The sequence below is a fragment of the Hippopotamus amphibius genome, chromosome 14 (assembly GCF_030028045.1).
Source record: "Hippopotamus amphibius kiboko isolate mHipAmp2 chromosome 14, mHipAmp2.hap2, whole genome shotgun sequence".
Classification (NCBI taxonomy): domain Eukaryota; kingdom Metazoa; phylum Chordata; class Mammalia; order Artiodactyla; family Hippopotamidae; genus Hippopotamus; species Hippopotamus amphibius.
In genome coordinates, this window is record NC_080199.1 from 68,993,261 (window position 1) to 69,020,637 (window position 27,377).

The 27,377-nt window shown below is 35.0% G+C and overlaps 1 protein-coding gene across 4 annotated transcripts in view; it reads right to left on the bottom strand.

Annotated features, from left to right (window-relative positions):
• The window catches only part of NBEA (neurobeachin), a 625,442-nt gene that overhangs the window by 81,332 nt on the left and 516,733 nt on the right, over window positions 1–27,377 (bottom strand). For all 4 annotated transcript variants that reach the window (XM_057707391.1, XM_057707390.1, XM_057707389.1 and 1 more), the window contains one exon: window positions 17,411–17,523. In XM_057707391.1, coding sequence (XP_057563374.1) covers window positions 17,411–17,523 — 113 coding nt within the window. The remainder of the gene's footprint in view (window positions 1–17,410; window positions 17,524–27,377) is intronic.

Here is a 27,377-nt window from a genome sequence, read left to right on the forward strand (position 1 = left end):
TATATGGCTCCATGAGTAACTTCTTAACATACATGTCTACTTTTGAATTTTCATCTGATGCATTTAGAAATAAATTTTATAAAACAAACATAAATAGTTTGGTTTGTACTTATTATTTTTCTATTATTTTGCTTCAATCAAGAAGCAGTAAATCATTCAAAGGAAAAATGCTTCAAAATATCTGTTTGGGAAATGAGAGTTTCACCATAGATGACATATTTTCTTATGGGATCCAAATAGATATAATATCTATCTATCTATCTATCTATCTATCTATCTATCTATCTAGCCTACCTACCAAACTATCTACCTACTTATCTATCAATCAATTATTCATCTACCTATACCTACCTACTTAACCTATGGATAAATTGATAAGGTTGTAAGTTTGTTATTCTTTTAAAAATTGAGAAATAATGCAATGTCAATACCACTTGGATTTAGTAAATAAATAAGGTAGAATTCTGGTAAAAAAGTAAAACTACACAATGAAATTTATATATTTATTTTGCAAACTTTTTCAATTTTTATCATAACTACCATAGCAATAATCGGTTTAATTTTCTCTCGAACAGTAGGCATTTAGATATAGCCACCTCTGTGCTATTTAGGGATTCCCGTATGAAATTTATAACTGAAAGTTTAGAGCTTGCTATTAGATTTGTTGTTATTTTGTCCTTGTGAGTTCGTATGTTACAAGCTGACACCCTAACAGATAATACAAAATGATGCAGATAATAATGCAAAATCAAAAAATAATTCTACCTCTACAACACTTTATTATTATAATTCAATTTCTAAAACTGCCATAAAGCCTATATAGCTTGCAAAAAGCACTATTTTAAATATAAAATTGATGGAAAATTACATGTGTAACATTGCCATGTCTATAGGAAATACTACTGAATTTACTGAAGAAATGATTTTGAGGATTTTCTCTACTCTATCTCTCAATTTACCTGTTTTGAATTCCAAAGAGAGACATTTGTCTCAGCTTTAAGTATCACAAAAAGCTTTGTTTTCCTGATAAACTGTGATTTTATTATATGGAACAAAAATCCTGGCAGATGCTTATGGAGATTTACATTATTAAAGGCTCTGAGAAATATTACTGTAAACAGCATTGCTTAATTTTGTTCACTCCAGTAACTGTTTATCATCTATCTATCTATCTATTTTTATTAGAACCTCATCCTTTCTTTTGTTTTCCTATAACATGCAGTAGAACTAGTGTCCATTAAAATGTACTTTGAAAAATTCTGGTTAGAATCTTTATAGTATATATTTTTGAGTGCCAACTTTTTCTTTGGTTTCATTTTCCTATTTTCTTTCCCTTTCTGTTCTCTTAGGCTTTATCTATCAATGTTCTTCTATTTTATGAAACCCCACAAGTTTCATCAAGTCTTTTATATGGAACAGATATAGAAATCAAATAAAATAGGTAATAATGAGCAACAAAATTATTTAAATAAAAAATACTTATTGGTTAAATAGTACTATATGGGACACTAAAAGGACTAGAGAATATAAAAGTCTGAGCATAGAGTTGATGTCAATAAATAAAAAATAGGTGTGGATTCACTTAAGGTACGATCAATGCCATTAAAATAGATTGGAAGTTGTAAGAATAAGAAGGGTTTTCAAGGGAAAATCAGAAATCCAATTAAATTAATATTAATAACACTGAATTAGATCATATTTACATATAAAAAATGTTCGAGTTCACTATTGTTGCTACAACTGCTAATAATACTATGTATTTGTATGAGATAATATCTTCATATCCATTTTCTGGATTGATTTTCAAAAGTCTCTGAGGTTGATATGGCATTCATTATGAACCTAATTTCATGACAAGAAAACAGGTGCCTAGGTCTCCACTCTTTGCACAACATTGCACTGCTTTTTCATTGCTAAATACGAAATTCTGATCCTAATGTCATTTTAGTTTTCTTCTATAGCTGCCTACAAGATTCCTCATCCATCACGGATCCTCAGAAATGGAATGAAGCTTACAGGCCTAGAAATCCCACTCCCTTACGTTATAGATGGAAACAATGAAGAAAAGTCAAATCAAGATCACATTGCTCACAAAAGTAGAAAGGAAGATCAATGGAACAGAATAGAGAACCCAGAGGTAAACCCAAGCACATATGGGCACCTTATCTTTAACAAAGGAGGTAAGAATATACAATGGAAAAAAGACAGCCTCTTCAATAAGTGGTGCTGGGAAAATTGGACAGCAACATGTAAAAGCATGAAATTAGAACACTTCCTAACATCATACACAAAAATAAACTCAAAATGGATTAAAGACCTAAATATAAGGCCAGACACTATAAAACTCCTAGAGGAAAACATAGGCAGAACACTCTATGACATACATCAAAGCAAGATCCATTTTGATCCACCTCCTAGAATCATGGAAATAAAATCAAGAATAAACAAATGGGACCTCATGAAACTTAAAAGCTTTTGCACAGCGAAAGAAACCATAAACAAGACAAGAAGACAACCCTCAGAATGGGAGAAAATACTTGCCAATGAAGCAATGGACAAAGGATTAATCTCCGAAATATATAAGCAGCTCATTCAGCTTAATACCAAAAAAGCAAATAACCCAATCCACAAATGGGCAGAAGACCTAAATAGACATTTCTCCAAAGAAGACATACAGATGGCCAACACACACATGAAAAGATGCTCAACATCACTATTCATTAGAGAAATGCAAGTCAAAGCCACAATGAGGTATCACCTCACATCAGTCAGAATGGCCATCATCAAAAAATCTAGAAACAATAAATGCTGGAGAGGGTGTGGAGAAAAGGCAACTCTCCTGTGCTGTTGGTGGGAATGTAAGCTGGTACAGCCACTATGGAAAACAGTTTGGAGGTTCCTTAAAAAACTAAAAGTAGAACTACCATATGACCCAGTAATCCCAATACTGGGCATTTACCCAGAGAAAACCATAATCCAAAAAGAAACATGTACCATAATGTTCACTGCAGCACCACTTACAATAGCCAGGACATGGAAGCAACCTAAATGCCCATCAACAGATGAATGGATGAAGAAGATGTGGCATATATATACAATGGAATATTGCTCAGCCATAAAAAGGAATGAAATGGAGCTATATGTAATGATGCGGATAGACCTAGAGTCTGTCATACAGAGTGAAGTAAGCCAGAAAGAGAAAAACAAATACCGTATGCTAATTCATATATACGGAATATATTAAAAAAAAAAAATGGTACTGATGAACCCAGTGACAGGGCAAGAATAAGGATGCAGATGCAGAGAATGGACTGGAGGACACGGGGTTGGGGGGCGGGCGGTGAAGGGGAAGCTGGGGTGAAGTGAGAGAGTAGCATAGACATATTTACATTACCAACTGTAAAATAGATAGCTAGTGGGAAGTTGCTATATAACAAAGGGAGATCAACTCATTGATGGGTGATGCCTTAGAGGGCCAGGACAGAGAGGGTGGGAGGGAGTCGCGGGAGGGGATATGGGGATATATGTATAAATACAGCTGATTCACTTTGGTGTACCTCAAAAGCTGGTACAAGAGTGTAAAGCAATTATAATGCAATAAAGAGCTTAAAAAAAAAACCACAACAAAAAACAAACATGGTGAGAATTAATGAAAGAAAGCTTAGACTCAGCTTCAGAGATAAAGTCTAAGAAATGTCAAAAAAAAAATCACATTGCTGGCTGATGGCTACACATTTATAGAATCAGCTGAAGCTTTGTGCTAGATATAGCTTGAAGCTGGGTACAGCTGCAGCTGATTGATTTGTTTGGCTTCTGAGTATTGCTTTTAGTTATTAGCTCAATACTCAACATATCTGAGCTTCTAATATTTCTAGGTTATCTCGCTATCTTTCATTATAATAACTGAGGGCTTGGAAATCCTTAGAAGAAGCTTCAAGAATTCTTGCCGTTCTCATTTTGTCAGTCATGAGCTACATATCATCATTCTTAACATTCTCAGCTATGACAAAACAGAAATCATACCTATAAACCCTTCTGTGCTCAAGTAAATTCCCTGCTCTCTCTCTTATCTCAAGGGGGAGTTCCAAATCATTCTTCCGGAAGTAGCTCAAATTTCATCTGTGAAGCCCTACATGTCACCATCTGGCAACAGTTAGGCAACTTTATAACTTCTTTTACCCAGCAGAGGAGCCTTTCAAGGGAATGCCCTATGTTTTATTCATCTCTGTATCCTCACTACCCAATACACTACCCAGCTCTTTTCAGATGCGTCATAAATCCTGAATGAATGAAGACTGATTGATCTGATTGTATAATATTTTAGATTCCCACACAGAAAGGGTGATATACCTCACTCCTAGTTCACTTTCCAGTGGAGCTGGCATTCTTACTAAAAGGTTCTGCTATTCTAAAATGGGATTCTCTCTGTCTATCCTCTGGATGGAGTGTTATTTAGTTCATTGCGTTAAAGGATTCTTCTATTCTCCATCCCTTCAACTGCCTTTTACTCATGTCAGCTACATTTCCCACAATGTGGTACAGTTCCACCTATAACCACCACCCACTTCATGCCTGCTGCTTTCTGGAAGTTTGTTCTCTGTGTAACTCGAGAAAGCTAACCATTTCTTGCCTCTGGATTACCCAGGAAATTAAATATAAGTTGTCAATAAGAACACTAACATGATGCAACAGAGTTGGTAGGAATATAATTGGTATAATTTTTTTGTGGGGAAAACTGGTAATATTTTTTAAAATATGCATATGCTTTGGATCTAGTAATTCCACTCTGATGAATCTATAATATGTAAAGAATAAGATGCAAGGATATTTTTCACAGAATTGCTTGAAATGGCGAAAAGTCATATAAACAAAAGCTGGAAGTAGTCTCAATTTCCAATAAAGGATTAGTTAAATGATGACACACCCACACTGCTGTATATTATGCAGCTAATCAAAAAAGGCTGATTAGAAAAAATTCCAAGATAAATTAATTCAATAAATATTGAGTACCTCCTATGTGTCAGAAATTTTGCCTACAATTATACCCTAAAATAAGATAAACAAGGTCGCTGTTCTCATGAAGTTTGCGTTTAAAGGTAGGTGTGTATCTGTGCATTTAAGAGAATGTGTGTATGAGTTTGTGTGTGTTTCTGTCTGTCTACAGAGACAGAGACAGACAAAATCTAAATAAACAATTTGGGAAATGAGAAATTATCAGTGAGAAGTACTCTACTGACAATTAAAACAAAGTAATAAGATAGCAGCAACTGTGTGGAGAAGGAAGACATCTTTCAAGAAGCTCTGAGCAGGGACAAGAGTGACCAGAAGAAGCCAGTCACAAGAAATTCTGGAGTGAGAGAATTCAAGACAGAGGAAGAGCTAGTGCGAAGGCTCAAAGCGGGGCATGATGACATGTTCAAGGAACAGAAAGAAGAGCAGTGTCACTAAAGCATAATAGTCGAGAGGAAGAGTTTATGAGATGAGGTGAGAAAGTGGTAGAGGCATATCATACAGCTTTGTAGGCCAGAGTGATGAAATACATTTTATGGTAAGGACAGTGGAAAGTCACTGAATGGTTTTAAGCATGAGAGAAATAAGATCTGAGTTAGACTTTAGAAAGGTTCCCCCAACGATTCTGTGGAGAATGGATTAGAAGTAATATTAGGGACTTCCCTAGTGGCGCAGTGGTTAAGAATCTGCCTGCCAATGCAGGGGGACATGGGTTTGATCCCTGCCCCAGGGATCAAGATACCACATGCCGTGGAGCAACTAAGCCGGTGCGCCACAACTGCTGAGCCTGTGCTTTAGAGCCCATGAGCCACAACTATTGAGCCCATGTGCCACAACTACTGAAGCCTGCACACCTAGAGCCCATGCTCTACAACAAGAGAAGCTGCCACAATGAGAAGCCTGCGCACCACAACGAAGAGTAGCCCCCACTCACTACCGCAGCTAGAGAAAGCCCGCATGCAACCACAAACACCCAATACAGTCAATTAAAAAAGAAAAAGAAACAATATTAAATTATCATGACTAGTACTAGGATTGAAAAAAGCCAGTTGCAAAAACAGCATCATTTAGCATTATCAATGTTTCTCTAAAAATCCTATAGTATATATATATATAATATATTTTTGCTTAAATATTCAGAGATAAATTTTTGAAGAATATACATGAAACTGTAACAATAGTTACCTCTGGGGGGGGGGGGGTGAGAACAGTGGAAATTTTTAGTTTTCCATCACCTTTTTTTACTGTTTGGTCATGAATTTGGTTTATCCCATTCTTAAAATTTTAAATTAAAAAATTTAATTACATGACTCAGGAATATCTTTTTTAAATTATATGACCCAGGAATATCTTTCAAATGTGAATGTTTTAATTTTCATAAATTTTAATAAATTATAGTACTTTATATTTTAGCTAGCAAACAATAAAGATAATATATTTCCAAATATAAACTCCTATTATCAGTCTTCACTGATATTTGAATTGCCATATATCAAACATTTAAAACAAGTTAAATGACAAAATGAGGTAAAAAAGACAAATGCAGAAGATGAGATTGAGATATTCTACAGGAGAGCTGGCATGGCTTCTTCAATAGGTCACTACCACGAAAAAACAGGGTAGTGGCTAGGAACTATTTTAACCTAGAAGAAATTTAAGAGAAATAAGAATCAAACATACTATGTGGTCATGGGACTTAATTAAACTTAAAAGCTTTTGTACAGCAAGGGAAACCAATGACAAAATGAAAAGATAACCTACGGAATGGGAGAAAATATTTGCAAATGATATGAGTGACGAGGGGTTAACATATATACAATATACACAAAAAGCTCATGCAATTTAATATCAAAACAAATAAACAACCCAATTAAAAAATGAGCAGAAGACCTGAATAGACATTGTTCCAAAAAACACATACAGATGGCCAACAGGCACATGAAAAGATGCTCGACTTCATTAATCATAAAAGAAATACAAATCAAAACCACAATGAGATATCACCTCACAGCTATCAGAATGGCTATCATCAAAAAGACCACGCATAATAAATGTTGGTGAGGATGTGGAGAAAATGGAACCCTTGTACACAGTTGGGGGGAATATAAATTGGAAAACATATTCCACACTATGGAAAACAGTATGGAGATTCCTCAAAAAGCTAAAAATAGAACTAACATATGATCTAGCAATTCTACTCCTGGGTATATATTTGAAGAATACGAAAACACTAATTCAAAAAGATACATGCACCCCAATGTTCATAGCAGCACTATTTATAATAGCCAAGATATGGAAGCAACCTAAGAGTCCATTAACAGATGAATGGATAAAGAGCATGTGAGATACACCCCCCCATATACACACATATATATCACATATATACATATATCACATATATACTATATACGTACACACACACCCATGCACGCGCACGTGCGTGCACACACACAATGGAACACTACTCAGCCACAAAAAGAATGAAAATTTTGTCATTTCCAACAACATGGATGAACCTCAAGGGTATTATGCTTAGTGAAATGTCAGACAGAAAAAGGCAAATACTGTATAATATCACTTATATGTGGAATCTAAAAAATAAAACAAACGAATATAACAAAATAGAAACAGACTTACAGATACAAAGAACAAATTAGTGGTTACCAGTAAGGAGAGGGCAGGGGAGAGGAACAAGGCAGGAGTAGGGGATAGAGAGGTACAAACTACTATGCATAAAATAAATAAGCCACAAGGATATACTGTACAGCACAGAGAATATAGCCAGTATTTTATAACAATTTTAAATGAAATATAATCTATAAAAATTTTGAATCACTATTTTGTGCCTCTGCAACTAATACAATATTGTATGTCAGCTATACTTCAATTAAAAAAGGACAAGAAAAAACAAATTGCTCATTTCCAAAAAAAAAAAAAATGTACTGTGTGGTCCTTGCCTGAATCCTGGCTTGAAAAAACCAATTTTTAAAGACATATGGTAGGTAGTTGGGAAAATCTGATTATGCGCACAGTGTTAGATAATATTAGGGAATTACCATAAGTTCTGTTAGGTGTGATGATGACATTCTGCTTATGTAGGAAAATATATTTTTCATACTAAAGGATTTACGGATAAAGTATGATGTCTTTAATTTATCATAAAGCATGTCAGTAAAGCAAAAAAAGCTAAAGTGTTAATAATTGTAACATCTAGGCATTGGGTAAGTGGGTATTAATTATTGTTGGTACTTCTGAAAAATTTTATAATAAAAAGTCAAAATAAATTAAAAATTGAATGTAAAAACAAGGAAACACCTTTCGAATTCAAATTAAAACATATGGTGCTTGTGTTCTAAGTTGTTCTTATTGATAAGAATGCTTTTAATTTGGAAATTTGTGTTTGTAAAATGTGTGAAAATTTTGTTCTCTTGAATAGATTAAATCTCCCCTTTGCAATTTTATGCACACTAGTAATTTGCTTACTATGGCCCTTCATCGTCAGGCGAACTTCAGCTCATCACAACACAGTTTCCACATTCATTCTGAAGAAATGGAGCCGGAAGTAATGAAGCATTAATAAAAGGAAGTGTTCGGAATTATATTTTGTTGGCTATAATTGAGTGTATTTCTTTTAATACTTTTTCATAGGGTGAATAAACACAATTAATTATATTATGAAGGAGGATAAACTTTGAGCCAAAGTTGCAGATTGATTAGCAAAATTTATGAGCACGTTAGTAGGCATGTCAGTTCCACATAGGACTGAGGTCTCCGCAGAGGTACAGTGGCTCACTCCAAGCATTTCTGCTGCCTCCTCTGCTCATATCTGACATGACTGTCCTTAGTGAAGGGCTTTCAGGAAAGGTGGGGGGCATCTAGGAGATAAATTAATCACTAGGCTTTTTAAAAAAAAGTATAGGGATTTTCCTGGTGGCGCAGTGGTTGACAATCTGCCTGCCAATGCGGGGGACACGGGTTCGATCCCTGATCTGGGAAGATCCCACATGCCACGGAGCAATGAAGCCCGTGTGCCACAACTACTGAAGCCCGCCTGCCTAGAGCCTGTGCTCCATAGCAAGAAAAGCCACCGCAATGAGAAGCCCGTGCACTAAAACGAAGAATAGCCCCTGCTCGCTGCAACTAGAGAAAGTCCACGTGCAGCAACAAAGACCCAATGCAGCCAATAAACAAATAAGTAAATAAATAAATAAATTTATATAAAAAGTATATTCTACCTAACCATTGTAGAGAAACAATAGGTAAGCAATGAAGGAAATACAACCTATGTAACTAGTGCCGTTCATCATAAAGGAGTTGTGGGGATAAAATGAGAAGATCTATGTATGCCGCTTAGCACAGGGCCTCACGGATAACACATGTCCCACGTTGGCTGTTACTGTTATCACTGTCCCAGAATAATTCCTGAGAAAAACAGTTTTAAATATCTTAGTGAAAAGTAACCATTTTTACATAAAAATGGTATAAATAAAATACCTTAAATCTTCATGTATCAGTTCTAAAAGCTTTCTAAGTGTTAAGTAGTAGGATAGTGATGAGCCTGTAAATTAGTTTCAAGATCATCACTACTGAATATTCCACTTCGGCTGGGAAGCAAGGTTAAAGGAGACTGACTTTGCGCTAATTTTGCCACAATGATGCTGTATTTTAGATGTGCAATGTGGCAGGTGAAATAAAAGTGCACAGAGCAGGCTTCCCTTTCCTTTCTATAGGTAGTATTTTCTCAAGAGCATACACTAGAAATGACCTCCTGTTGTTCCCAGTTCCTACTTTATCGGCTTACATTTCTCAAAGCAGGACAGGCTGCAGTATTTTCACCTCTCTATCTCTTTTTCTGAAAAGGTAGGACACGTGATTAAATGGGAAGACACAAGAAAGAGGCTAAGTGGACATTTAGCATAAGCAGACGGAAGGCAGGACTGGTCTGGGACTTCTGTGTAAATCCTTAAAGCCCCCTGTCACTCTCTTATGTGTCTCCAACAAACAACACTAGAGAAGAAAACAAACCAAAAACAGCTCACTATTTCTGGGTACTACAGTGGGTGTGAATCAACTTGTTTCTTTACACTTTTCTTGGTTCTTCCTTCCTTTCAAGTAGAAGGAAAAGAGCATAACATGCCTGTGGGTAAACTAAAAATGACTGTAAACTCTTCAGGGTATGTGCCAGTTCTTACTGTCTTTTTCTCTCCAGTGCCTGGCACAGAGCAGCTGTGCCATAAATGTTTGTATAACGAAAGAATAAGTGAATGAACAAAATTATTAATTTAACTAAACCCAATTTTGAAATTGGTGCCCTTTTGCATATTCCCCCCTTTGCAAATTATGCCCCCAGCTTGGATTATTCCATGAGTTTAAAACTTCCCTAGTGGCTGCTGCGTTGGGTCTTTGTTGCTGTATGCAGGCTTTCTCTAGTTGCAGCGAGCTGGGGCTACTCTTCGTTGCAGTTCTCACGCTTCCCATTGCAATAGCTTCTCTTGTTGCGGAGCACGGGCTCTAGGCACACGGGCTTCAGTAGTTGTGGCGTGTGGGCTCAGTAATTGTGGCTCATGGGCTCTAGAGCACAGGCTCAGTAGTTGTGGTGCACGGGTTTAGTTGCTCTGTGGCATGTGGGATCTACCCAGACCAAGGATCAAACCCATGTCCCCTGCATTGGCAGGCAGATTCTTTTTTTTTTTAAACAGTTTTTTTAAAAAATTAATTAATTAATTAATTTTATTGGCTGTGTTGGGTCTTTTTTGCTGTGCGCGGGCTTTCTTTTTAGTTGCGGTGAGTGGGGGCTACTCTTCATTGTGGTGCATGGGCTTCTCATTGCCGTGGCTTCTCTTGTTGTGGAGCATGGGCTCTAGGTGCATGGGCTTCAGTAGTTGCAGCAAATAGGCTCAACAGTTGTGGCTCATGGGCTCTAAAGCACAGGCTCAATAGTTGTGGTGCACGGGCTTAGTTGCTCCGCAGCATGTGGGATCTTCCTGGAGCAGGGATCGAACCCGTGTCCCCTGCATTGGCCGGCGGATTCTCAACCACTGTGCTACCTAGGAAGCCCCGGCAGGAGGATTCTTAACCACTGTGCACACAATCACATTTTTGTCTTCCAATAAGTTTTATAACATCAGAGTCAGCTACCAATACACTTAGTAGTTTTCCTCATTCTTCACGTTTTTGTTGTTAAAACTTGAGCATTAGGTAAATTATATGCTAAAGCAAATGAAACTAATTTCATTTTAGATATTGTTAATTTATGATGAGAAAGAGAGGTAAAATGACTGTAGAAACCTGCACCACATTGTCGAATTGAGCATTCCATACCCTAACAAGGTAAACCTTTTTCTACGTGGTAATGCAGGCATTTGGCAATATCAAGGGTGGACAGTTGAGAGTATTCACACTTCACTGCATCCATTTGCATTATCAGATTTCCAAGCCTCAAGGCATTATCACTTCCTTTTTTTTAAGTGGCATAATAATTTGGAAAATGGTTATCTTATCATCATCTGTCAGTCAAACAACTCCTGTTAACAAAACATATTTTTTCCACTCAATGAATGGGTGTGTGTGTGTGTGTGATGTGCTATGCCCACGTCAATATTAGTAAGACTAGGATTTGTGATGAAACTATTTCATTTATTAGAGGGCATGACTGGAAAATAGGAAAATTCCATTTACACTTTAATGAGCAGAGGGCTGTGCTTCATGTCAAAGTCACGTAACCACTGTAATTTCACAGTAAAGTACATATGAGTGTATGTAAATAACTGAAGCAGTAGCATACATCGTGTTTTAAGATAGATTTCACCACAAAGTCACATCACCATGAGGAAAATCTGTATAAATTGGGGGGAAAATCTCTACATCCACTGTTGGTTGAGTATTGAAAAGATAAGTCAACGACAGATTGTTTCATTAGCTGTCCATCATGTCAAACAATACATATGACCTCTAACCTGAACATGTAATGAATAAAACTTGAACTTGTGATGTCTAATCAAACGAGGGGTCTAATAAATTTTACTGATAAGGAACTTTCATTGCTCCTGTGCTCTTCAACTGTTCAGTTAAGCGAGCAAAGGAGAGTAAGAATATTATAAATATAATAAAATATTTCATTTAAATAAATGTGTATCTCAAGTTTCAATAAACATTTAATTTCAGTAATTTGATGTTTAAGGTTTTGGTAACTTGGTAATGTAAAGAGTTGAAAAAGCAATTATTTCTTCCATGAAAAATATTTTATATTTTACTGAAAGTTGTTGCTTTTGATTTTATTAAAACAAAATTAAATCAATCTTTTTCACTAGATTTTTTTCAATCATACCAAGATGGTGAACTCTCAACTGACAATTACGGAACTTTGCTTTGTAGCCCCCCGTGACTGAATGCCACTGTGTGCTGAGCATTACACTAGGTGCCTTACCTACATTAGCGTATTTAATTCTTTCAACAACTCTATTATGTAAATACTATTGTGTTCATTTTAAAGAAAAGGAAACAGAAGTTCAGAGAGCTTAGGAAACATGCCTAATTAAGTCTGTACAGCAGGTGAGAGAGCTATATTTGAGCAGAGCCTACATTCTTTCCATGTTCCATTTACTATCTTTCCTTTTTTTCTTCTCCATTTTAATACTGATACCTATAAAGGAGAACGGAAAAGGTTTGATAATTCCAGGATTAACCCTTTCCAGCATCCAGTACAGAGAACAGAAACCTCCAGGATTCACCTTCCTCTGTAATTGAGAGCTGAGTGCTTGCTGCAGCCCTGACAGTAGCACGGACTTTGTGAAGAGCAAGAAGGCCATCTTCAGCTCATATCGCCATCCTTTCCATGGCATCAAAGCCTCAGAAAGTATGCCTGGGGCAGAGACATTATTTTTATTTACTCTGTTTCTCATTTTTGGTATTTGTCTGCATAATCTTATAAAAATATTGTTACTAATTTTTCCAACATGCTTTTGTTAAGTACTAGGTGCTGCTTAAAAATGAAATAGAAAGCCATTGCTTTGTCAATATTGTCAGAACGTTTTGCGGAAGTGTGTAAGAAATGCATGTAACAGTTGAATTACAGACCTAGATCAGATATGGGAAGAAACAGATCCAGGTGTACCTAGATGTTTAAAACCCTTACGTACCCCCCTGATTTTCTTTAGTGAAGTATCCAGGATTCCTTAAGAGATAGCTCCTTCCTTTGCACTGAGGGTGGATCTGGGTTTTATGAGACAAGCACTTTGTAGAAGAGAGGCTCTTTAAGAAAATGAGCACAAAACTATGAACATAAAATTAGGGGCAAGGGATAAAAAGAAGCCCCTGAAACTTGAGGGACTTTGACGTTTAAGCTTCACTAGCTTAATTAATTATGGTATATTTATCTCTGACTCCACTTAATGTCATATATTATAATTATATATATGTAATAAGCAACCTACTGCCTATTGGTTTTTTTAAACTTCATAACCAATGAACATTCCTTGAGGGTCAGGACTATAAAGTCTTCTTAGCACCTTGCAAAATTCTTTTCACATAGTAGTTATGTGTATACAAACCTGTCATTTGCTCAAGCTGGGTTGTCTGAAACATTCATTCAAAAGTTCTGATACAACTAGAATTCATAAAGCCAATTTAATGAAGAGGTATAAAGAAAGAAAAGAAATTTTCAATTTTTTTAGGATTGTACATTTCTTAACTTCTTAACTTTTATGCAGTAAATAATATAAAAATTATTTGGGGCTCCAAATGTTGTTTACTAAAACAAATTCTAGAATTATTCACTGATAGGAATTATTACTTGGGTCCTAATCTCTGTTTAGGAAAAACTTCTTTTGCTATTGGAGATCTTTTAGAATGTTTCTGGTTAATAACATCATTCAAATATTCCAAATCTTCCTTGAGTTTTTGAAGATTAACAAACTCTCCATTAAAAATTTCATTTGTAGTACTGGTTCTAACTGCAAGAATTTCATGTGCTTCTCAATGGTCATCTCTTCACTATAATAATATTGCATTATTAGTAGCTTTTCCTTCCAGTTATATTATTATTCAAATGTCATTTTCCCATTAGGCATATAATATGATATATTTTCATACATTAAAATCTTGTTTATTAATGATTTTTATACAGGGTCGTCTCGCATTTCTAGCCTATTTGTAAGAAGTTCCTATTAAGAAATTCAATGAAGCATGGGAACAATGCAAGAATAATTTATTAACACATCAAGAGGCTTTAATTTGCTACCATTTGCCTATCATGTTATTCTGACAGAATATAAAGAACAAATTGCTAAAGCACGGCACACAGTAGAGTTGGAAGAAAAAGCTATCTATCTTTTGAGAACCATGGGCTCAAATGTTCACAACATGAAGGACTCTATGTCTGCAAAATCACAGTTAGTGTTCACGTTGCCTATTTTATGTAGGCTGCCTGTTTACCTCTTCTTTTTATCTAACACTAAATAAAATTAGGAAAGCACATGTGGGTCACAAAGGGAAAAGTTCTGCCAAAAGGCATACAGATTAAATGGGTTAGCTTTAAAAACTTGAAGAAAGGTTTACATATTCTACTTACTTTAAAAACAGCGACTTCCTCATTTAATTTATCTCATCTTTTCTCATGTGAATAGATTAAAAATCTATAATTACTAGCAAATATTTTACCATATGCCTTATATAATCCAAATTAATCATAATGAAGGCCATATTTTCTTCCGTTGGGATAGTATTTCAAAAACATTTGAGTCCAAATGTCTTAGTGTACTTGAACTTTCCATTCTGTTACAGTCCTCACTACACCTACTGTCATAAAGTTGGCCTCCCAAATATCTGGTAACTATCTGAGTTTTCATCTCAGCTTGGGACTGGACTCTTTCCAAGATGGCTGAGATATGTCTGTTTTATTAACTCCTATATACTCTTTTACCTAGTACAGTGCTTGACATATATATAGCAAGTGTGTGATAAATATTTGTTGACTGAATGAATGACTGAAAGAATGAACACACAAATGGAGGAAAGAAACGAACTTTGGTCTATAGGTTTCCTTTCACCACAATATCCGAGTTGATTTAGAAGAAAAAGGACCTTCTTGCCTGTTCCACAAATAATCTAAACCAGCTATAGTAGCAGTTAGCTTATGAGGTTTTCAGACTATGTATCATGCTACCTGAGAATCTATATTATACATTTTATCGTATATATATATTATAGTGTCTAATACATAATGACTATTGGATTAATGTTAAATAAAATACATGTAGATGAGATTTTGTTAAAGAACTAGTTTAACAGCTTTCACCTTCATATTAATAAGTTAGTTTGGTTTTTTTTTTACACCCCAAGATTACATCTCCAACCTTAGCAATTCATGTCAAAAATGCATACCATTCAAAATTCTAATTCCATTGTGGATACAGCAGCGTCTGTTTAACATCATCATTTAAAATTTGAAAGACAATTCAAAGTATATGGCATAGATAGACGATTTAATACATTATAGTTACATGCATAGTATTAGCTAATGCAGATATGCCAGGCACTCTTCTAAGTTTTTTATGCTTATTAACTCATCAAATCCTTCCAACAACCATTCTTGTCCCCATTATACAGATGAGGAAACTGAGGCAAAGAGAAACGAAATAGTTGTCCAAGGCCCCAAAGCCAGTAAATGGCAGAATTAGGATCTGAACCCAGGTAGTCTAGCTCCAGAGTTCTTGTTCCTAAACATTATTTATCGCCTCTCATGTAGTTCTCTATAAATATAGTACATTTTCATTTAATTTTTGTAGAAAATGATTTTATCTTATTTAATTTTTAATTTTAATTTTATAATGTAATACTTATTATATAAAATAAGAATCATTTTAATCTTACTTAATTTTGCTTCCGGAGGGCAAGCCTTATGAATTACAGTACTTATATCTACCTAAGCCTGAATACTTATTTCCACATAGTAAATAAAGATTTTTGTTTAGGTCAATCACAGTGGAACAATTAGTATATTTGCAACCATATTGAAATTCAATTGCTAGCATTTTTTTTTTTTTTTACCAGTTGTATGTCTCTCAGTAAGATGTTGGCTAATTGATCCCTTAGGTCCCTTGAGTACCTATAATAGCATAGCTAAAATTAGCAATGAGCTAGCAAGTTTGATAAGGGAGTCACATAAAATATATGAAATGGAGAGTTAATAACAGAGAAGGATATGCAAAAATTAGTACACAGGCTTCAAAAACAGGCTAAGAAAAACTCCATGTGTAATAACAATAGCTCATATTCATGAAGTACTTCTGTGTTCCAAATACTATGCTACATTCTTTAAATGCACATGTCATTTGATTTTCATAACTGTATGAGGTAGGACAGTATTATTCTCATATTATAAATGAGGAGATCAAGGCTAAGAGAGAGTGGCTTCAGGTCACACAGCTAGTAAGCTGTGGCATAGAGAACTTCAACTTGGGTGTATGTAGTTTTCAAAGGCAAGAATAAAGGCAAGAGAAGGTGTGCTGAGTTAAAAACCATCTGTGGGATTAATTTTAAATTGGTTGCATTGCAAGCTTCCTTGCCTTGCAAGACTTATGCTACCCTTGTTCATGAGATCCTCAGCTCTCCCCCCTTCAAAAACAAATGTATTCACATATGCCCAAATGCCTTTCACGTTGCTGTGGAACGCTAAACCAGACAACTAAGTAGGGGAGAAAATGAAGCGAAATTCAGAGTGAATGGGCAGAGGCTTAAGATGGCTAAAGCATGTATAAACTTTAGGGCTTGGCTCTGACATTAGCTGAGGCTATGGAGAAGTTTTTGGGGCTTAGTTCCTAGTTTTTCACTGAGTTTCACAGAGTTTAGTATCCCACTTAAGTTTCCTCTCAACTAATCAGGTGAACTAAGCAATAATTTGCTTTTTATTCTTATCACCCTTTATGTATTTTTTTCTTGCCATTTTGGGGCCAAATTTACTCTCTTTTACCTTAACAGACCCTTGATAAATTATTCTGTCCTACTTTTCAGTATCAAGCTCCCCTACAGTGTGTGTGTATATATTATGATCAAGATAACATGTCTTATCACCGAAGAAATATATCGCAGAAATTATTGGCCATCATATTTTGTACTAATTTCAAGTTTCTCGCTTTGACCTTTAAACCTAGGATATCAGAATGACCTCTCCTTACATATGCTTTTTCTCAAATATCCATTTCATTTTGCTTATACTTGTACTAATTTATCTTCTTGTAGCTTAACTCCTGTGCTAAGGATTGATGAAATTTAGACGCCGACTACAAAAAGACATTCAGGGTTTACTTTCTTACAAACATTAATTGACCATATATACTCTGGTAGAAATGCTTTTAGAATATAGCCTTATGAAGAAAATTGACTTCTATGTATTTAAAGTTACCTTTGATAGATCCCTGAAGTTTCCTGGAAGAGTCAAATCTAATTCTTCTGATTCATAGTTTGTTAATACCCATGGAAACACGGGGTATTGGTTCAGATCATTATACGTCCGTCCTAGTAAAGAAAAAGAGAAATGAAAATCTGTATACACTAATTGCTTATGAAATTGTTCCCATTCTTATCATAGATGAAGCAACGATTGCACTGTAGGAGAAAAGTAACTCTTTTGTTTATTGAACTATGTCTTTATTTAACCAAAAGCACTCATAACAATGTGTTTCAAGTGAATTCACTCAGTATTAAGAAGTGAATAACTAGAATTACTTTTTTATAAGATAACTTGCGGTAGTTATTGCTGGCTGTTTGTCATAAATGACTTCCCTTCTTCAGAGCTAGACCAAGTTTCTCAGTCTTTCTTATTAGTAGCTATGGCCACGGGACCTGGTTCTAATCTACAGAATGTGAGCAGAGATGGTATCTGCCAACTTCCAGGCTTGGTGCACGGCAACTTGACATGGATGCTCCATGCTCCATCTCTCTTCTGCTGACTATGATGAAGATGGTATTGCCGCCTTGGAAGCAGAGACTCGTAGGCTGGGGTCCCTGAAAGTGATCATGGAGGAGGTCTCCTGCTGGCCTGCACACTTGCAGATTATGTGATGGTATTCTACTGTAATGAGTGCATATCTAGAAATTCTATTGCCAGTATACAGAATACTACATTGGACTTGTATCAGGAGTCAATGTAGAGAATTTTCAAGGTAACACAGTACTCTGAAGCAAGAACGAAAAAGCACTGAGGCAGATGTCATGCACATTTTTTTCACTCCCTTAAGCTCATGAATTTTCTTTTCCTATTATGTTGTTTCAGTTTAATGGAGAGCTGCTGGATATTAGGTTGAATTTTTTTCTGTTTGTTAGTTTTAGACAGGAGGATTTTTCTTCAGGTAGGACACTGAAGCCCGTGGGGCTGTGGCAAGCTTATAGAGAGCTCGGCACTGGCTCACCCTGATAAACTGATACTGAAATACCATATGACCAGACAAAATTAAAAGAAACATTATTAAAGAAACAGGGTCCAAAGAAAACTTTTGATGGACAAGACTGTTTTTGGTAAAAATGTGTTATGAACTGATCATAGGACTTTCTAAATTTCCATTCAAATTCATACAAAATAGCTATTTCCCTTATATTAGTGATATGGACTTCATCTGGTATGCCTTGTTGCACATACCGTATTAGCATAACAGTAGCATCGATATGCATACGTTATCTTATCCACCTTTAAGAACTGATATTAAATAATACCTACTGTAATGGTAACTGTGACTGCGAAATAGAAGCAATTGGTAACTGTGACTGCAAAACAGGGAAAAAAAACACAGTCCGTGGAAGACTAAATCTACTATTATAAGCATGAAATCAAATTAATTAATTCATTGAATAACCTTTTTACTGGATGACTACTTTATCTGTTCTTATATAAATCTCTGCATTTTACAATAAAATTACATATTGTTTTAAATGCATAAACTAATGTATATTATATGTAGGCAATTGATAGAAAGCAGAATGTTGCTTCCACTCAGCATTTCCTGGAACGAGGTGAGAGCAAGATTACAGTTTCCTCTTTGTTCTCTGCCACAGTACTGTTGCAGACATGTTATAGCTAATACTTGTTTGCCTCTCCAGTAGTCTTGTAAACTCCAGAATATAGGGTCTGAGCTTTAAAAAAAAAAAATCTCTGTGTATTGGCATATTCTGTACGTCCGATAGATATTTGTTGAAGGAATGGATACATTTTTGATTAAAAAAAAAAAGGGATAAAATGAGCCAAATTTTAAAAGATGAACAAACTTAAGCCAAATCAAAAGGAAAACTGCAGGATAGTCTCGTTGGAGGATGAGAACTATGCAAAAGCACAGAAGTACATAGGAGAGAGTACGGCCTTGTGAATGTGCGTGTTAAACCACCAGAGGAAGATATCTGCAGCCCATGAATGCACCTGCTTCATGTTTAAGAGTCTATTGTGACGAATAACAGTGATGAGAATAAACAAGAAATTGGAAGCTTTTAATTAAAGTATTTCGGGTATGAAAATACTCTACTAAAGTGTCATTGTAAAATACATGGTGTAAAATTCTACAATTTAAAATTTGTTACTGAGAGTTCATGTTTGTGTTAACCTAGGATACTTGATTATTCTCAGTGCGTTTTCTATGCATGTACATATACAGAGAGTCTAGACTGGCTGGGCAGAAGCTATTTCTGGGATTCTAAGTAGGCCTGTGGCGTATTTAGTGCTCTGCCATTTTCTGGTTTACCATTCTACTTACAAATCTATATATTTTAATGAAAAAGAGGTCTTCCAATATATGTGTATTTTTAGAGAATAATTTGATGTTGTTTATGCAACATATTTTATATTACTTCTATAAAGCAATTGATAGCTGAAAATTAGATATCAGAATTGTTTTAAAATTTTCTGATGAAGTTTCACAAGTTAAGGAAAAACTGTCAATATAAAATAAATAAAAAGCCAATTTACGGTAACTACTTAAATGTATCATATAAGTAAAAACAGCATAAAAATAGAGACTATACTTGAAGACACTAGCCTTTCACTGGAAGTGATTTTCTAATGAAAAAAAGATATAAAGCTATTTTTGGATAAAAATACAAAGAAAAGAAGGTGTTATTTTTAACACACACACACACACACACACACACATGCAAACTGATTGCTGCCAACAGTCACAGCTCATGGTAATTAATCTGTCCTGCATTTTTTGTAATTCACTTTTAATAATCTTTGGAAGACCCTTTAAAAATAAATGCTTACAAAAATTTAGTAAGTTTTAAATTACTAAAGCTTTATAGCACATTTTAAATCTAACAAATACAATAAACTATATAAACAGATGTTCTGAAAATTACATTAAAACCTTTTTATATAAAATTTTCCACAGATAAAGCTTTGCAACATGGACAGTTAATATATATTTTTGACTTTAATTAAAAATGTATTTATGATGTGTTTAAAACTCACATGGATGAAGCTGGAACTCTGGGATTTCGCATTTATAAGTTTTAGCCATGAATTAGCATTATTACTTTATTTTACTGAATACCTTTGTGAAATGAAAAAAAAAAAACAAAAAAAACCCTGCTATTTACTGAATTAACCAAAAAAGTGAAATATTTCCAAACTAGTATCTGTTAGGTTCTGGCACATCTAGGTACTTATTTATTAATTTTAGGATAATTGAAATTTAGTAAATAATCTTGTGCTGCAATTGGTAGGGTCCTTTCCTTTTCTAGCAGTAATAAGTGAAGAATTTTTTTTTTACTAACTATGTTTATAAGGACTTATCTTGGAAGATGAATATTAAATATCACAAGCCTATGACACTAATCGACTCAAACAATAAAAGTGAAGCACAGTAAATGAGATCTCAGAAACACTAGATATGTTTCTTCATTTAAAAAAAACTTTTAATTAAACCATCCAATTTAATGTTTTTATATGGCACTTTAGTTTTGAAGGTAAAGTGATCTAGAGACAGCTGACAAAGAAATTATAACTGCAATTCCTTGGTGAAAATGTTAATGACAGCAAAATATTGTTTAATTAGATGATTGCAGCATCTGGATTAACACTCTTTAAGAGCGATGTTCCTGTGCTTGTCTGCTTCTTCACACTTTACAGACATTTTGTCATCTCTAGGTCATTAGGAAAGAATTTTTAATGATTTTTCTAGAAGCAAGCAGTTCAAGTTACATCTAATTAGATGACAATAATAAGCCCAACACATGCAGTAGCTAAATATATACATAATTAACCGGGGAGGGCTTGTACATCACAGAGTAAAAAAGTGGAAAATGCTAAACAGGAGAAAAAGGTTGGGGTGGAGGAAGTTGTGCTGAATTCATTAGCTGATCATATGAAAAACAACTCAAAAACCTTTTAAAAAACCTCCCGAACCTAACGGGATCATTTACACGAAGCTATGTTAGCAGTCACTCTGCTATTTTTTTCAAATATAAGAATGCTAGATTTTAACATCTTGTTCATAGTATTATCTAATAAGGTATAAAATGAGGCACAGGCTGTTATCTTTCAGAACACAATAAACAGAAATTAGGTCAACTCTAGGAATCAAAGATTGAATCCACATTTTTAGTCAAACTCTAAGCATCACTGAAAATCTTCCAAAACTTAACGTTCTTCAAAAATTAAAAAAAACAAACAAACCAATTGCTTCAAAATAGTTACATATATTATACCACAGTCCTAAGCTAGACTTTCAAGCAGTTTAAAGATCATGCTTTCAAGTCCTATTTAATGAGATGGAAAAAGCAGAATGTGAACCTGTATGTTTAGCAGATTCCCAAAGATTACCACACACAGAAAAAGAAAAAAAGCAGAAAAATCACCAAAACGTTAATTATATTTATGGCTTGACTTATGAGTGATTAAATTTTTAAATTACACTTTTCTATGTTTCCAATTTTCTATAATAAAAAATTTGTAAATATAACAAAATAAACACCATGAAAACATTTATGTGCCTTTGGTGTCTTTTAAAAACGGTATGTTTTCTGAATATTCGACAAGCTCCTTTTATTACGTAAAGTATCTTTACAAAACTTACATACACATAGGAAAATGTGTTTATTTATATGCAATTATGTATATATACATATGACACATGAGGGTCTAAAAATCTACATACTGTATTAATACTAGGACACTGCTGCTATCTGCTTTATATAGAGTCTTATTTTCAAAAGCATTTTCTCCTAAAAAGGAGAAAAGACAAATTGGTCAAGTGTGAGAGACAGCAAGAAATGGGTCATAAAATGTACTTCACATTACATGTTAAAATAACATTTTAGAGAAAGAAGGTAAATCTGAGAGTGTAAGAGTTACTAGAATATTTTTATAGAAAATGTGAATTAATTGTCACATCGACCTATATTTTTAAAAATATGAAGCCAGAAAGAGTTATTTCTTCTTCTCAATCACATTCAATTCTATAAATTTCCTCTTTAATCCAGGAAATTTAAAGAATCCCTCATCCAGCAATTCTAGTGAATTCACATAATCATAAAATCATTCAAACAGAGAGCATAATTATTAAATCAGTTCAATTTGATGAGTATTTATAAGGCAAAACTTTGACCTCATAATCACATTGGAAAGAAGAGATACAGACAAAAAATCCAAGGACACATTACCCTAAGTGCCAACATGGGTGGCATAGACAGCGCTATAGAAGATGTGAATGCTATAAGAGATTAAGACAATTATCGTAAGGTAAATCTTTTCAAGAATATAAGTGTAATAAGATGGACCTTGGACCAGTGGCATCAGCATCACCTGGGGACTTCTCAGAAGTACAAATTCTTGAGCCCCACCCTAAACCTACTGAATCAGAACCTGTGTTTCAGCAAACCCTGCAGGTGATCCTGAGAACCACTCTATCCTGGTTGTGGGGCTGGTGGTTGTGTTGCTCGTGTCGTGGCTGGTGGCGTTCTCCAGGATTCTCCAGGAGTGGCCATGATCAGAAGAAAGCCCTCTCACCCAAGCTCATGTCTCCTTTCCAGGAGTCTGCCTCCAATGACTGCAAAGTGGAGGTAATGAAGGCCTAGCCCCCTTGCCCCAAGGCAAGACACCTCTGAAAGGTTAGCCCAGCTCCTGGTTCCCTGTGGGATCTGCTGAGGCCTTTGCTGCAATTACTCTGGGATTCCACTTCTCCTTCTGTCCACTTCTACTGTCTTCACTCCCCTCACAGATGTTGATCTGTGGGTACTCTCCAAAAAACTTCCTGCAGGCAAATCTCTGTCTCAGGGTCTGTTTCTCTGGATCTGAGACCTAGCTGAACACAGTACTAGGATCTACACTAGAGATAATTCCAGGCCCAAATCTAGTGCTAGAATATGCCTATGGACAAAAGTCATGATGGAGGTGAACTGGAGTGGTGCCGTGAATATCTGGAGGCAGTATGGTATAAGTGAGTGAAGTTCTACAGCCAAGCTACCTACCTTAGAATCTTGACTTCTTCACTTATTAGCTCTGTGACCTGGGCAAGTTACTTACTTTTCTGCATCTCTTTTCCTCATTGATGACATGGGGGTAAGAACTCTGGGGTTATTGTTAAGATTAAATGAATAAATACACATAAAGCACTTAGAACCATATTTGCAACATTGTAAACTGCTCAATAAACATTAACCATTATTTACCATTTTTTTCTGAATGTTGACATTAATATTAAAAAATTGTTTCAAAAAGAAATAATAAAACTAAACAAAGAAGTAATAAAAATATTTTTCCTGAATCTTGATATTAAGAATAATTAAAGAAATGTTTAAAGAAGACTGTGATAAAATATAAGCCAATCACTTTTTACCTTTGGATTACCCAGGAAATTAAATAAAAATTGTCAATAAGAACACTAACATTCTCTCAAGAAATGATAAATCTAAAGTTTCAATCAATTGACTTATAAGTATTTATTGAACATTAACCATATCCCTAAAACTGTGCCATGAAACAACATGATTATTTAGTGGAACCCATGTTAGTAAAAGTAGTATTGGTACAATTTAACATCTTTATGGTTCCCTTTAATCTAGGGTCCTTCAGAGTCCTTCCTTTTGAGAACTCAAAAGTATTCCATTAAGTGGAGATGAATGCATATGAACGGATATACAATATTCTCCACAAATTAGGAAAACAGACAATTCTAACTGCTTCCTAAACAAGTACCCAAATCTTTAATGCTGGTGCTCAGTATAAACTGGCATCCCTACTTAGAACTTCAGGATGATGACAGAAATTAGCAGGAATATATGCAGGGAGAGTACCGCAGGGTATTTACATTCATAACTTTTTCCAACTGCTGTTCTACTTTTGTATGAAGGTTCATTTTGTCTGGATAATCATTTACATATGACAAAATCCTTAAGAGTTCCTTTAAAGCCCATCTTTTCTACAAGGCCTCCCTTGATTAGACTATTTCATACTAATCTTTCACTTCTCTAAACTTTTATTATAGTTAATGACACCTAATTGAATGCTTTCTTTTATGTTCTAGATGTTTTTCACATGCAAATCTTGTTCTGATAATTAGATCTTAAAAGGCTAGAGCAATGACGCTTGCTCTATGCATGAGAACCACCTAGAAGGTTTGCTAAAATGCGGAGTCCTGGGCCCTACTCAGAGTTCCTGACTCAGTAGGCTTGAGGAGCTCTGAGAATTTGCATCTCCAAGTCCCCAGGCAACACTAATACTGCTGGTGAGGGGACCACAGTTTGTCAACCACTAAGCTAGGGCATATTATAGTGACTTCTACTTTTTGTATAATGACATCGTGCATTATATCATTTACTTTCTTTTTTTTGCCATACCTGTTGCCACTACTCACCCAATTTCTGACCCTATGTTTTCTTTTTTCTTGGAATGCTTTCTGCTTACTTTCCAGTGAATTCTTTTTTTTTTTTGGTAGGCACTCAGCATTATTTTTTATTAATTTTTTAAGCTCTTTATTAGAATATAATTGCTTTACACGCTTGTACCAGCTTATGCGGTACTCCAAAGTGAATCAGCTGTATTTATACACATATCCCCATATCCCCTCCCACCCGCAACTCCCCCACCCCGCCACCCCTCTCCGTGTCCCGGCTCTCCAAGGCATCAACCTAAATGTCCAGTGAATTCTTAATCGTATTTCAATTTTCAACTTAAATGTTGCCTATGAGAAGTCTATGAAAAGACTATGAGAAGCTTTTCTGTAAAGGTAACGCCTTCTGGACCTAAGATTTCAAATAGCTTTGTATATTTTCTCATTATAATAATTATGACTTTTTTTATTGGAATTTCTGGTGTACATGTCTGTTTTCCTGACTATACTATGACCCCTTCAAAGGCAGAAACCATACTTTGCTTTCCTCTGAAGTGACAGTGCCAAATACAGTCAGTAACTATTTATTAAAATGATGAACAAGTTGATCTCATATCTAAAGCCCTATAAGGCTCTCCTAACAGCTCTCCCTAACTTTAAGATATCTAATTCCTGATTCATGCCATATATAGTTAGTTTAATTGTCCTAAAACTCCATATTGCATTGCCTTCTACTACAAAGCTATACTAACTCCTAGATTCAGGCTCTTTACAGTCTGGCTTTTACCGATAGTTCCAATATTACATCCTATTATTCTCTGCCGCAGCCAAGATATGATTCTCACGTCCACTGAGCATAGTCACATATTCAAACTGGCAGAAATTTGTAAAGCTCTGCTCTTTTTTTCTCCCCAAACACATTCTTAAAATTCCTCTACTCTGCTTAGCCCTTGCAGCATTCACTATTTATAGCACTTATTCAGCATTTAACCATTGGCTGTCTTGAAATGTTCTCTTATGTATATTTCATTCACCCATCTAGTTGTAAGTGCTCTGATTCCTAGTTGCTACTTTATATGTCTTTTCATCCCATTGCTACATTAACAGACTTTAATGTTCAGTTATAATAATTGTAAAGAAAATACCCAATAAATTTTTTTCTTAAAAACTCAGTGGTTTATATATTTTTTTATGTCACCAAATAAAACAGACCCCAATTACTCAAAAAAAGACAGGATGACACTCAAATTCCCCTTACAATCTGCACGTTCTGGCTTAGAAACCCAAAGACTGTCCCAACCAGAAAGAAAAAGCCATGTCTATACTACTCAGAGTCAGCTTTCAGAACAGATCACAATGTTATTTCCATCCAGACTGCAATCTTTCTAGAGTCAGACAGAGAAACAAACTTCCAGAAAGCAGCAGGCATGAAGTGGGTGGTGGTTATAGGTGGAACTGTACCACATTGTGGGAAATATAGCTGACATGAGTAAAAGGCAGTGAGAAGGGATGGAGACTAGAAGAATCCTTTAACACAGTGAACTAAATAACGCTCCATCCAGAGGACAGACAAAGAGAATCCCATCTTAGAATAGCAGAACCTTTTAGTAAGAATGCCAGCTCCACTGGAAAGTGAACTAGGAGTGAGGTATATCACCCTGTCTTCCAGTTTTAATTCCAAAGCTCCAAAGAGGTAGCATAGTCAAGGAAATAAAAATCATATGCTTATCTATGACATATGGTAGACAATGAGTCTTGATAGATCTTTCAAGGATAGTAGAAAAACCTAACACAGGCAATATGGAAGAATATTGCAGAAGAATGAAAAGAGACCATTATTCTGAAAAATGAGGTAAAGATCCATGTAGCTGAAAACAATATATTATATTAAAGAGAAGAAGGTTTTAATAAAGTTGAAATCCCTCCTAATATGCAAAAATATATGGACTCCCAAAAGTAGGTGTTTCATAATAATACAGATTCTGGTAATAAATTATATTGACAAAGATAAGCAATGAATGAGAAGTAAACTGAGTTAAAGTTCTTATTTTATATAGGAGTGCTTTAAAATGTTGATTCATTTTTTGAGTTCAAAAGTTCTGAGAAACATATTTTAGAGGATTTAAAAAAAAATTAAACATATCAATATCAATTCTCTAGGAGAATTGATAACAAAAAGCCTATGTTCTAAATCACTAAAAAAGTAGGCAAAATTAATTTTATGACCAAAGAAAAACAAAACAATGTGAAAAGCAAGTATAAAACAAGATGATATAAGACCAAACATATCCCTTACTGAAAATAGATGCAATCAGATATCAGATATGGTTAGTGAAAGATTTAAAGTCCAAGATAGAATTAAAACTTGAAATTCCACCTCTTAGGACACAAAGCTGGCAGATCTGAGATTCTATCCCTCTTCACTTTGGCAACAAAGCTTATGCTACATCATGCTGTTCACCTAAATATGCTAATGCAATCAGGTTCTTTACATTTCAGATGTTTAAGTTCATTCTATCTCTATACGTATGTGTTAGTTAAATAGTATAATGCAGTTCC